General features: G+C 48.9%; 1 protein-coding gene across 1 annotated transcript in view; it reads left to right on the forward strand.

Moving 5' to 3' along the window:
* The window catches only part of VANGL1 (VANGL planar cell polarity protein 1), a 43857-nt gene extending 36050 nt beyond the window's left edge, over positions 1 to 7807 (forward strand). The window contains exons 6-8 of the mRNA XM_034074390.1: positions 81 to 213; positions 2139 to 2373; positions 3222 to 7807. Of these exons, the coding sequence (XP_033930281.1) occupies positions 81 to 213; positions 2139 to 2373; positions 3222 to 3482 (629 nt within the window). The 3' untranslated portion in view covers positions 3483 to 7807. The remainder of the gene's footprint in view (positions 1 to 80; positions 214 to 2138; positions 2374 to 3221) is intronic.
* The last annotated feature ends 4677 nt before the right edge of the window (positions 7808 to 12484 follow it).

Consider the following 12484-nt stretch of genomic DNA (forward strand, 5'->3'; position numbering starts at 1 on the left):
GTGCTGTGGGGCACTGGTCTGTCCCAGCCCCAGTCCTGTGGCAGTAACACCACCTTTTGGTCTGTCCTTGCCTCTCCAAGGCCCAGGGAACAACGCTTCGGGGCAGTCCCGTGCCATGATCGCAGCTGCAGCTCGTCGCAGGGACTCCAGTCACAATGAGCTCTACTACGAAGAGGCTGACCATGAGCGGCGAGTGAGAAAGCGCCGTGCAAGGTAAAGCCATCCCCTCCTGTGAGGCTCAGCCCTGTGGGGATTGCCAAGCCTCACAGGAGCCTCTGATTTAAGGGGCTGGGGGTTGGCTGTAAATCCGTCACAGCAAAGAAGTGTCTGAAATCCAGATGCGTAAGGGCTGTAATGGCTTGTACTGGAATTGTGTGAGGAACATGAATAAAACAGAGCTCATGTACATTGTGCAGATAAGCTAATGCTATGTCATGGATTAGGGAACAGTCCAGTGCTTGAGAAATCTGTGGTTACTTGCTGTAGCAAATCCCATTGTTTTCCCCCACGGACAGGCTCCATAGAGCACTTGGTGTTACCTGTTTGTAGGTGAGGAGAATATTTGTATTGGCACACTAATAAAAGGGGCTGTTTGACTGCCCCCTTCAATGAGTTGAGGAGGAAAGATAAGACCAGAAGTAGTTAGATGTTATTTTGGGCCATAGGTTTGTTTTCTGCCAGTCATACTTAGGCTGCAGAGTTGATGCGTTGTTGGGGTGACCTGAGATAGTGGCTCTATTTGCTCTGGAGCCTAATCACAGTTTGTAGTTAACATACCTAACAGTTTGAGGCAAGTTGCTTATGGTCAGACACCCCTGAACTGAGCTGTGTTTGGAAGGAATGTGCCGTAACTGGAAGGAGCTGGCTTGGTTAGTGTTTTCTTTTGGCAGTTTATATTTCATTGGGAAGGTGCTGGCATAGTTTGTGTGCTCTAGCCTGCTTTGGGCTCACCTGTGCTCTATAGCCACTGTCTTTCAGGCTCTCTTGCAGCCTCAGAGCAATAGGAACTAAAACTTTCCTTTCTGTGCTCTGTAGCATACCAACTGGGCTGCATCTCCCTTGCTTGCTGAGTTTGGTTAGAACAGATGCTTAGTCAGACAAAACCCATCAGCCATTAGAACATCAGGCCAGATGTTTCAAAGGTGAAGGTCAGAGCTGCAACAAATATATGTGAAGAGATTAGAAACTGATTCCCAGTCCCCTCTTCCCCACAAAATGGGAAGAGGTCACAGTTTCTTTTGCTGTTCTTCATACACACTCTGAATGTGGTACTCTGTACTCATGCTAGTTGTGAGGCAGCTTCCCCTGACTTTAAGATGCTTGGGTATTGAGGGCAGTGTGGAGAGTAGTTGGTGATTTGAATGGAAATCTAGTGTGAAGCAAGTCCTGTCAGGAGGGGCAAAAGAGTTTAGTTGGGTGATTCTTCTACTATCATTGCTTTTTCCTCACTAACTGCAGCATAGCCCTTCACTTGTTCCTTAGTTCTGGGCTACTTGCAAGTGTTAAATGGCATCTATTTGCCTTTTTATGCAGTGGTGTTGGTGTTTGCTCACCTGTGCCAACACAGGAGTGGTTTGCAGAGGGTGCCTCTAGCTGCAGTGTTAGCTGTTGAGGGAAGAGCCCTGTCACTGTTGAGTGGAGGATGCAGAGCCGTCAATCAGCAGCACAGTCTCTGTACCTGGCTGGTGTATGCCAGAGCACACTGCAGCTTGGGAGCACAGATTCTCTGAGCAGCCTGTGTCCTGGGTCATGCTGGTTTATAGGCAGCTTCTTCCTGACTGTTTGTCCCTTCTTATGCTTCGCCCTGCAGTCCTGTATGCTGGAACCGTTGTTTTCAAAGACATGCATTAAATGCAAGGGCAGCTGTGTCTTGTTTGAATCATGTAACTGATGTTTATGCTTTGCTGGCAGAACCAAGTACAACACTCAGGCTTTAAAGCCTTAACCCTGGTTTATGGCCCTCAATTGCTGGTCAAGGAAAGAAAGCTGCTGTCTACCGTTCAGATGAGAGGCAGTAACTCAGTAGCAAAGATGGGAAACAGGAGCTTGCATATCCTGACTCCCAGGCTCTGCCTTAACCACAGCCCCATCCTACCTCTCTCATTATAACTCCTGCTATCCTGATTTTCCTTCTGCAGGCTTGTGGTTGCAGTAGAGGAGGCTTTCACTCACATCAAACGCCTCCAGGCAGAGGAACAGCAGAAAGCTCCAGGAGAGATGATGGACCCCCGAGAAGCAGCCCAGGCAATCTTCCCCTCCATGGCAAGAGCTCTGCAGAAATACCTTCGCACCACCCGCCAGCAACAGTACCACAGCATGGAGAGTATCTTGCAACACTTGTCCTTCTGCATCACCAATAACATGACACCAAAGGTAATGCTTGCTTTAACAGTGCAGGAAGGAGAGAGAAAGGGATAGCACATTTGTGTGTACACACAGGACAGGAAATTGTTGAAGAAGGTCAGGGGAGGTTTTCATAGTTGCTGTCTGTATATAATTAGTGCATAGGCTGCACCATGTCTCAAAGGTCACATTATCCACCTCCTGCTCTCCACCTTCCCCTCTAAGAACATCCCGCAATCCTAGCAAAGGATTAGAAATGCAAGAATTTACTTCTAGGCATTTACCCAGGACTTAACTACCCTAGGAACAAAAACGCTATCAGGAGATGAGCCTTAGCACCCTCTCACTAGGATCCACCTGATACCTTGCCCAGGTATACAAGGGGGAGTTCTGCTGCTGTTAAGATTGCAAAGGAGACGTTAAAGCAACCAACATCAAACAGCATTCCCTGTTCTGCTTTCAGTTTTGCAGCCTCAGTCAGGCTTCCAACTCTCTGCCTTCTGCCTTAGCTTGGCCTGAAGAAGGGAGGCTATTTCATCTACCTGTCTGGGACTGCTATTTTGGGATGGGTTATAGGGCTGGTAGGGGGGAAATGACCTCTGCTGTACTGAACTGCTGCCACATGGCACTGCTGACAGCAGAAGTCAGGGCTATAACTTTGGTGGGATGGACTGAAAGAGAATCTCCTGGTGCTTGTGTCTGCTCCTGGGGTCTGAAAAGCTGGGAGGGACTGGGGGGGGATGTCTCCTGAAACGTAGAAGCTGAAACTCACAGCATGGCAAGCCCATGCTCGTGGAGCTGAACCTGGGGCTGGGAAGAGAGCACTGATGCAGAACAAGTGGTAGGACTGGTGCTAACACGTGTCCCTCTCCTGGCAGGCATTCCTGGAGCGTTACCTCAGCCCTGGCCCAACCCTGCAGTACGACAGGGATCGCTGGTTCTCCAAGCACTGGACGCTCGTCAGCGAGGAAGCAGTCACGAGCGGGTTACAAGACGGCAGCGTCTTTGTGCTCAAGTGCTTGGACTTCAGCCTTGTTGTTAATGTGAAAAAAATCCCCTTCATCAAACTCTCCGAGGAGTTCATAGACCCCAAATCTCATAAATTCGTCCTCCGCTTACAGTCTGAGACTTCAGTCTAAGGGATTCTGAGGGTGGGTTCCTTGGGGATTGGATTTTGTCTTTCAATATCGTGCTTTTTGGGTTTAAGTTCCCCAATGCTGACTGAAACTGGCAGATGATGGACCAGTAATATTTGACCATCTGCACTTTATTTGGAAAGGGGAGGGAGGGGGGGAGTTGGAATATCTTATCTAGAAAGAAATATCTTAAGAGGCGACAGGGTGACTTGGCTCGGTTAGCTCAGCCTTGGAGACAGAACAGAGTTTTCCCCTTTTTCCCCCCCTTTCCAGGCACACTGTAAGTCTCACGCTCGCTCTTTGCCTCACCATTGCAACATGGGTTATTTTTGTTGGAGCGCTGCCTTTATGCCATACACATGCCTGTGCTTTTGCCTCTCTGCTTTTCCTACCTGTAGCTATTTCTGAAGAGGGTATTGCTCACCTCTGCTGTAGAAACCTGCTTGCATGGGGATGTGGCAGTCCCTGTTCGCTCGGGAAGGAGAGGGCATCAAAGGGAGGGTGTGAGGGGGCTGCTTCTGGGAGCCACCTCATCTGAAGACTTAAGACTTCTCTTTCCTCTCTCCATATGCCCTCTTCTGTCAGAGCTGGACCTATATGAGCACAGTGGGATGGTTTTGCCTTCTGTGTCTCTGAAGTTGCTTGTCTTGAACTGGAATAGTCCATTTGCAGCTCTTTGGATTGATTTTGCTTTATGATTTCATCCCAGTTCTTGTTAGTGAAGCTGTTCTGTGTGACACAGCTCCCTGTTATCTCTCACCTGCTTCCTCACTCCTGTTAGCCTGCATCTCTGTTGGGCACTCCCAAGGCTCCCAGTTTGTCTTCTGTCTGGCTTTCCCAATGTGTTTCTCCAGCCGCAGTCCCCTCGGGCTCTGCCTTACTGCCACTTCCTTTTGCACCTGCAAGGGCTGCCTATTTGCACTGGGACAGGGGAGGTGAATAGCTGGCCCCTCCTCAGATAAATCACAGACCCTCCCTGAGCCTGACAGCCTCTTTGATGGGAAGGGGGTGCAGGCAGGAATGTGTGCCTCCCTCTCTAGCCAGCTTCAAGTGTGTCTGGAGGAAAGGAGGAGGAGAGGAGCCAGGGAAAGGGCTGACCTCTGCCACATGCACTTGCTTTGGAGAACTGCTTTATGTCCTTCCCCACCATACGCCTTCAGCTCTAGCTAAGAAATACCAAACTCTGTCTGAATGTTGAAAGCCTGCCTGATTCCTGCCTTTCTTGGCCTTTCTATACTGGGAGAGCTTCTGCTCAGTGCTGGGATCTGTCCCTGAGATGTGCAATTTTGTTTTGCTTTTGTCCATCAGAGCGGCTTTGGCATCACCTGAGTCTTGTGGGGTTTTGGGAGGTTTGCTTTTTATGATGAAACCTAAAGCAGGGTCTGATTGCTGGCACAGAGCATGGTGTGATTCCAGAGCCAGCTCTGAGGCTGGCAGTGAGCTGCCTTCTGTCAGGTCCCAGCTCTGTGGCAGTGGATTTGTGTGTGAATGCAAAATGATTCATTCTGCCCAGTCTTTTGCCATGCAAATGTCTGTTATCAGGACAGGATCTGACCTGCCCTCCATATGGATGTCTTCACACAGAGGGCCCAGTTCTACCCAAGCCAGTGCCTTTTGTTGCCAGGGTGAGTAGTCTTCCCACATGGGCTGTGGCAGCTCTCCTGTCCCCTTTGGCATTCCCTGGGCTCCTCCAGCAGCTCATGGGGCTGCCTCCATGCTCCCACCAGCATGAGGCAGCCCAGCTAAGAGCGGGGCTCTGCTGGTCCTCTATGACATGGCTAGTGTGGGCTGGCTGGTGCCCACCATAAGCTGCTGGGATGGAGCAGCCACCTTAAGCTGAGGACAGGGCACAGTGGCAGCAGCAATGAAGCTGCAGATAGTCCTCTTGGGATCGAGGGAGTTCAAAAAGGATCCAAAGTGGTGATTCCTCATCCAAGTGATGCCTGTAGTGTCCTGCACCTTTCTTACAAGTGTGTGGAAGTCACCTGGATCCTGTCTTCTCCATGTAATGTGCCAGATGTGCTTGTGAAGAAACTAGACGGTGTGGTACATGATGGGAGCAGGCCTATGTCCCTTAAAGGATGGGAAGTATGTAGAGTTTTTCCTTCTCTAAAGTTAGTGTTTGGGTTTCTTTCTAGGTCAGGCTTTCTGGTAGTCTCTATAGGGGCTCCTTTATTGACTGTGGCCTTTGCAGTGTTTTAATTAGAAAATATAGATTGGTTTATTCCTTTAAACAAAAAAGGTAGGGGGAACTCTATGGTATCTCCTCACACTTGCTCTCCTGAAGATGCGTGAATGTGGCTTTCATGATGTGCATCACTAGCAAGGTGGGGGAGACTGGGGAGCACTTCTGCCTGTGTGGAGGTGCTGCCTGTGGCTGGATTGGCTCCTTTCTGTGAAGGCAGAACAAGAACCCTCTTGCTGGTGGTTTGCGTGTGCTGTGTGCATGAGAGCACCTTCTCAGAGGCACCTCTGCTGAAGTTTTTCTCTTTGCCAGGTTTTCCTTCCTATTTCCTTTCCCTGCCCCACCAGGGGGGCTGTCTGACAGGATCTGCTCAGGAAACTCATGTCTTAATCCAATTAAATCCTTAAACACATGGAGAAACAGATGGAAGCAGTGCTTGCTTGCTCTAGATCTACTTCCTCATCAGTGCTGCCTTTTCTGCCTGCCTGTGGAAAGGACACTGTCAGTGAGGGCCAGCTCCTAAATTAAACACTCTGCCCTATGCCAGCAGCATTAATGCATTGCCTGATTAAAGCTGAAGGAAAGGACTTGGCCTCTCAAATGATCTCTTTAGAATGCAACCTGCTTAAGGTTGAGGACAGACTCAAAGAGGAATCAGGACTCATGAGTATTCCCTGTTCTTGTTTTTAAAGACATTCTGTTTCTCAGGGTCTCTTGTTTCCCCTCCCTGCAGAACCAGAGGACCATTTCATACCTACTTCACTGGGGTGTTATGAGGCTAAACTCGTCAAGCGCTTTGAGATCCACAGATGGATTTGTGGCATCTATAGGAATTCAGACCCCTCGTAAGAACCCTGAGCGGCAAGAGCAGCCTGGTTTGTTTAACTCTGTTTATAGCCAGCTAATGAGTAAGAATCGAGGCACAGGGAACACGGCTCCCATCCAAATCCTGCTCTCCTTCCTTCTGTAGAGCTTGCCAAGAGCTCAGCATAAAAATGAGGCTTGAAGGGTTTTGCCAGCCAAGAGCAGGCTGTTTTCCTCCAAATGCCTTTCCTATCCAGCACTGTCTTCATGCACATATTCTCCCTCCTCTCTCCCAGTCTGGATTCTTGTACCTGGCAGGGAATTGTTGTGTTTCTTTGGAGTTCAAATGGTTTATGAGACAACCCTGTTTGAATTGAACAATGTCCCCTCAGAGGAGATCACTGGACATCCTTCACTAGAGACTGTACCATGTGATAATGTTGCTTCACTCCTCTGTTCCATGTTGGTGTTTTCCTTGTATGCTTCTTAGATACTTTAAAGGCTTTGGGGTTTTTTTGGTCTCAGATTTGTAACACCCTCAATCCAAAGCCATGCTGAGATCATCCATACCCAGCCACAGCTATTTGAACTGCTCTGGAACAGATGGAGATGGCTGTGGATTTCCATGAAGCCTGGCTTTCTGTTTCATGACTAAAGAGGGAAAGGTACAGATTTCTTCCAGCTTCTAGGAGCTGTGGATATTACACTTGCAGGGGGGCTATAGGAGAGAAAGGCAGATCTGATTTTAGCCTCTGCCAGCTATTCCTCTGACTTCTGCCTCTAAAACTTTTCCTGCCAGCAACTTCAGTCATTCCAGCTCCCATCCTCTCCTCCGCATGGGATTTTCTCCTTGATGTTCCCTAGCAAGGCAGGACAAGTATCCACTGGGGTGGGAGGTTGCAAACCTCAGGTTGCTGGGGCTGCAGTTTGGCAGCAGCTCACAAAAAGGCACAAGGTTGGAGGAGGTCTGAACAAATCCCACCCCTTGTGAAGCCTCTTAACCTTTTCCTTTGGGATGGGGATCTCCATACAAAGCCTCAGGAATCTGCTGTTGCCACGTATGCCAGAAGCTGTGGGAGAGCTGATTCTGAAGCTGGCCCTACCCTGCATAAGTAGCTTTTGAAGTCTTGTTTGAGATGTGCTGCTTTTGTTGAAGAACTGGAAAGATCCATTCTGTGCTGAACGTGGAATCCTGTTCAAGCCAATTCCATCATCTTTCTTACCAAAACTTGTAAATCTACCCTTTTCCAAAGGGAAAACAAAAGTCTTTGGCAAAACACTGTAGTCTGGTCCCAGGCTCTGCTCTTCAGTTGTGCTTAGTTCTGCCCTCCGCTATGAGAGCTGTGTGTGCACATGTCTGTTTCCTCATTCAGCCTGTGTGTGTCTGTGCTTTTCCCTCATAGGTGTGTGCATTATACATGTCTAAAGCCTCAAGCCAGGCTCGGTGGGTCAGTGTTCAAGCTGTGTGAAGGAAGCTCTTGGGGTTGAACTGTTTGGGTTTTGTTAAAAGCAAAAGTGAACCCACCCAAACCCCACAAATTTCTGTCTTCTATAAGACATGGCTTTGGGCCACAAAGTCTCCTATGGGAATACACGTCCTCCTGCATTCAGACTGCTGTCTCCAATAGGTGATGACCAAAAGCTGCCGTTTCCAGCCGCTGCTCTATGACTGCTTTGGGATACTCTTGAGCCAGGTCCCCCCATTATACCAGTGATACAACTGGTGCTACCCTCCCTCTGCATCCCTCCAAGAGACTGTGTTTCTAATCCCCATAACGTATTGAAGCCCTGTGGGCAGCCAGCCCTGCCCTGTGTGTGCTCTGCCTGCCCAGAGAGAGCATCTTTCCCTCTGGCTGCACCTCTCACCAGCACTGGTGATGCTTGGGGGTATCTCCTGCACTGGGGGGTGCTGTGGCTACCTGCACAGACAGTAACTGTGAAGGAATCTTACACTCTTCTGTGCCTGTTTCTTGGATTCAGCATTACTGTGTCTTGGGGAAGGCGGTCCTTCCCTTGCCCTCTTTTTGATCACTGTGTAATACTCTTTTTCTACACACACTGTATAGTAAGATGGGGTTTGCCAAGGTTTTCTAATCAATAGACACTAACCAGCATTTCTTTCTGTTTTCCTCTTTGCACACGTGACTTTAACTGCAATGGTACATGGCCTTTTATGTTCTTCTTTTCTAATCGTGAACTTAAGTAAGCAAATTCCTGGTGTCTGTGACATTAATGCACTGTGGGTCTTAGCTTAGTGAGTTGTTCTGTTCCAAGCTGGGTTCTCTTAAGTTATAGCTGGATGGGGGTTGTGTTGGTTTTTTGGTTTTCGGTTGTTGTTTTTTGTTTTGTTGTTGGGGTTTTTTGTTGTTTTTTTTTTAACTGAAACAAAAAAAAATGTTTTACACTTTGCATATTTTGTACAGTAAAATTCTGGAAATAAACTGAAACCAGATTGGATTGCACTGCTCTTTCCTCTTCTTCCAGACAGCATCGCTGGCTTTCAGGCATTCCTTAGCTGTGGCTGGGAGGGGGCCCTGCAAGCATGTGGTTTAACCTTTCTGAGGTTGTCTTTGTCACCCTTGTTCTAGCCCTTTCTGCCACAGTAGAATGCAAACTCATTTATCACTCCAGAAGAAAGACTGGTGGGTGAGTGCTTTGAACACCTGAGATCTCAGATGATGGGGAGCAAATGCAACTGAGGGGGGGGGGGGCACAACTGGAGCTGGAACAGGTTTTTCTGCCTCCTGTCTCGTAGTTTGCACACAAATCATGAAGTGCAGGATTCATTGCTGAGTTCCTTGCTTGGAGGAGTGGCAAGAGGAGGAAAAGCCAGTGTTCCTTGTTTGTGTGGATGCAGAGCCTGTGAGGTTAGTATCTCGCCTCAATAGCACCACTGGGTGCAGCTTTCCCACCTCCAGTTTCTATCACCGGCATCCTGAGAGCTTGGAGAGGTCGAGCACAAGGAAAGGGGGGAGCAGCCACCTTAACCTTCATAGCCTTTGTTACCCTGCTCTGCATATCCCCTCAGTGGATTTGACTGCTGGAAAAATCCACAGGATGCTGTTGTGGAGATAAGCAGCACACAGAAATGCTGATGGAGAGCACCAGCTACATGGGTAGTTTTCTGCTTTGGGGGAGATGGATGTATTTAGGACTGCAGAGCACTGAACTAAGGCAGGAAGCAGGAAGGGTGGGATGGGGGTGTGCTCCAACCTGCCTCATGCCCTCCCTTGATCTCTCTGCTTTTCATGTGTCCCCCTTATCCTGCTGGTGCTTTGGCAGTGCCCAGCCCTGGGCTATTTGCAGAGCAGGTCCTGGAGATGGGCAGGGAAGGGAAATGGGATGCAGCCACAGGTATGTCACAGGAAGGTGTGAGAAGCAGGGATTTGGCACAAACAAGGTAATGGGTTTGTCAGCCTGGTCCTAGGCTCTTAATCTTAGGAGCTGTGTCTTTACGTATGAGTTCAGCACATTCTGTTTCATGTGTGGCTTAGTGCTGTTACTGAATCAACACCCAGTTGCTGCTGTTTGTGGCACTTTCTCTTCTGCTGTGGTTTGTGGAAGCTGATGGAAGAAACAGGCTTTGCCAGAGGGACCTGTTCCCTTGGCCTTCACCCAGAGCTCAGCCATCTGAATCATAAGGGGCTGCGGTGTATAGCTCAGCAGGAATTGGAGCTGAGGGTGCTGTTGTGGTTTGGCCAAGTCTTTCACTGACTTTCCAAGGGTCTTTGAGGTGTGATGCAGCCTCAGGTTGCACCAGTGGGTTAAGTTTTACTGACCCAAACCTCTTGACAGAAAGGGGATGGAGGCTTTTGCTGGCAAACAACGCCTGGGGGGACCCAGCAAGCTGAACAAGAGGTAAGCACCTTCTGCCTGAGGGACATAGCAGGCTAGGGTCATTGGAGGAGATGCTTCTACACTGCCCTTCCTGACCACAATGGCATAAGGTTGTGGCTACCCTGAGACACCACAACAGCCACAGGGAGAGGACTTGATGGCTGAAGTGTGGTTTAATCCCCAAGAAGATCAATTGTCCCCAGAAGGGACCAGGCTTCACAGTTATGGATGATCAGAAAACACCAGCTTTGGGGAATTCAGGAGGGAGATATGGGACAAAGTGGCTGCATGCAGTTGGGGTGTGACAAATGGGTTAAGAAAGGGATTTGTCACCTTGGGCAACTGGTTCCAGAGGCTACATGAAATTCTAGCAACACCTCACCATGCAGTGTTGTTAGCTAAGTCAATGATGCAATGAAAGAGCTGTTTGTGGAGGTGGGCAGGGGCTCAAACCCCAAAACAGCTTCTCCCAGTGCTACGCACTGCCTGCTCTCTCAGCCCCAAATCTGAACTCCTGGAAGGAACAGGGTGGGATTGAACTTGGGGCCCTGGAGCTCCGGGCAGGTGGGGAAAGGGGATCTCTCAGCCGGACATGGTGTCTCACAACAGCATGCAGGAAGGGAAGGTGTGCTGGGAACTGGCCAAGCAGAATGCTTTGATTTGTCTTTCGACACCGCTCCTGAGTTTATGTTGGATGGGAAGGTGATGGGTTTAGGTTACAGACCTTTCCGGTACTGGCAGAACGTTTACTGGGACAGGGGTAACCATTCCTTCCCTTTTCATGTGTGCATCCTTGCACTGCCAGGGCTGAGAGAAGAGAGAGCACTGGGCATGGGCATATCTGCAGATGCAGGGAGGGATGGTGTAGTGGGGTGATTGCATATGCATAAAGCACTATCTATGAGCAAGGTTACCCAGGTTGCTTTGGAATGTAGTAACAAGCTCTGCAGTAACAAGCCCTGCAGAACGTGTGTGTTGGTTTGTGCTGACATGGTGCTGGTGAAATGGAGTGTACCTCCAATGGAACAAAGCTATTTTCCTCTTTCTCCCCATCTCCCTGTCCTCCTCCATAATAAACTTGGAAATGACTGTGGGTTGGATTTTCCCCCCTGGCTACCACTTACATAGGGGTCTGTGATCAGGCCCACTGCAAGACAGCCAGCCTATTCCAAAGCCCTGATTGACCCCATCTCCAAAATAGAGGGAGCTGTACTGAGTGAAGAAGGGCACTCTGTACCTGACCTGGGACTTGCTCTTGTTCCAGTTCAGCTCATGCAAATAACATGGGCACACCAAGAGCCCTCACACAGTGGTACTGCTGCTTGTTGGCCTGTGGGCGTTCTGCCCATGGGAGGAGAGCAGTTGTTTGCTGGTGGAGCTGTGGCCAAGACAAAAGGAACAAACTGTCTTTGGGCTCTGTATGGTCAGCACTAAATACAACTTAGAAAAGGAAGAAGGGAGATAACCTTCACCCTGTGGATGTGCATTTGGGGTAGCTCAGTGCATCCTCCTTGCTTATATATTAAACTACAGAGGAAGTGGCAAAACCTCGAGAGAGACAAGGAGGAGGCAATGTGAAGGCAGTGGAAGAGACCTTGGAGAACACGGTGTGGGTTTTCCCTCCAGCATCCTTCAGAAACATGAAGGTACAAAGATCTTCAAAGCAGACACCACAAACTGCTCAAGGCATGAAGCTGCTCTGTAAATGGAAACTCTTCCGAAGACAAAAATCAGGCTTCCAAATGCTTTGACATCTCTGGTCTTGGCTGCCTCTTTTATGTCTTCTTTCTTTTCCCTGGCTACTTGAAAAGGGAGCATGTATTAAAGTGGATGCACAGAGAGAAGGAAGTTCTTGATAAAACACATTAGATTCAACCTCTCTGGAAGTCTTAAAGGACACTCGGAACTTTTTCACCCTTTGGACCTCTCTTCAGCACTTCAGCATCTTCAGATGCTGGAGCCGTGATTTGAAAGAGGGAATCAGGAGGAGCTGATTATATCTGGGCCACAGATGTGAAACATCTGCAAACCTTTTAGCTTCTACTTTGTAAAAGCTCATTGTTGAGGACTCATAATCCCAGATCCTACAGTTGATTATGATCTTGCTTTGTAAGTGGCTGGGAGAAACTGGTTTAGTAATTCAGTAACTAGACTGTGGGAAGCTGTGCACACTCCTTCA

Source organism: Melopsittacus undulatus, chromosome 2 (genome assembly GCF_012275295.1).
Source record: "Melopsittacus undulatus isolate bMelUnd1 chromosome 2, bMelUnd1.mat.Z, whole genome shotgun sequence".
NCBI lineage: Eukaryota > Metazoa > Chordata > Aves > Psittaciformes > Psittaculidae > Melopsittacus > Melopsittacus undulatus.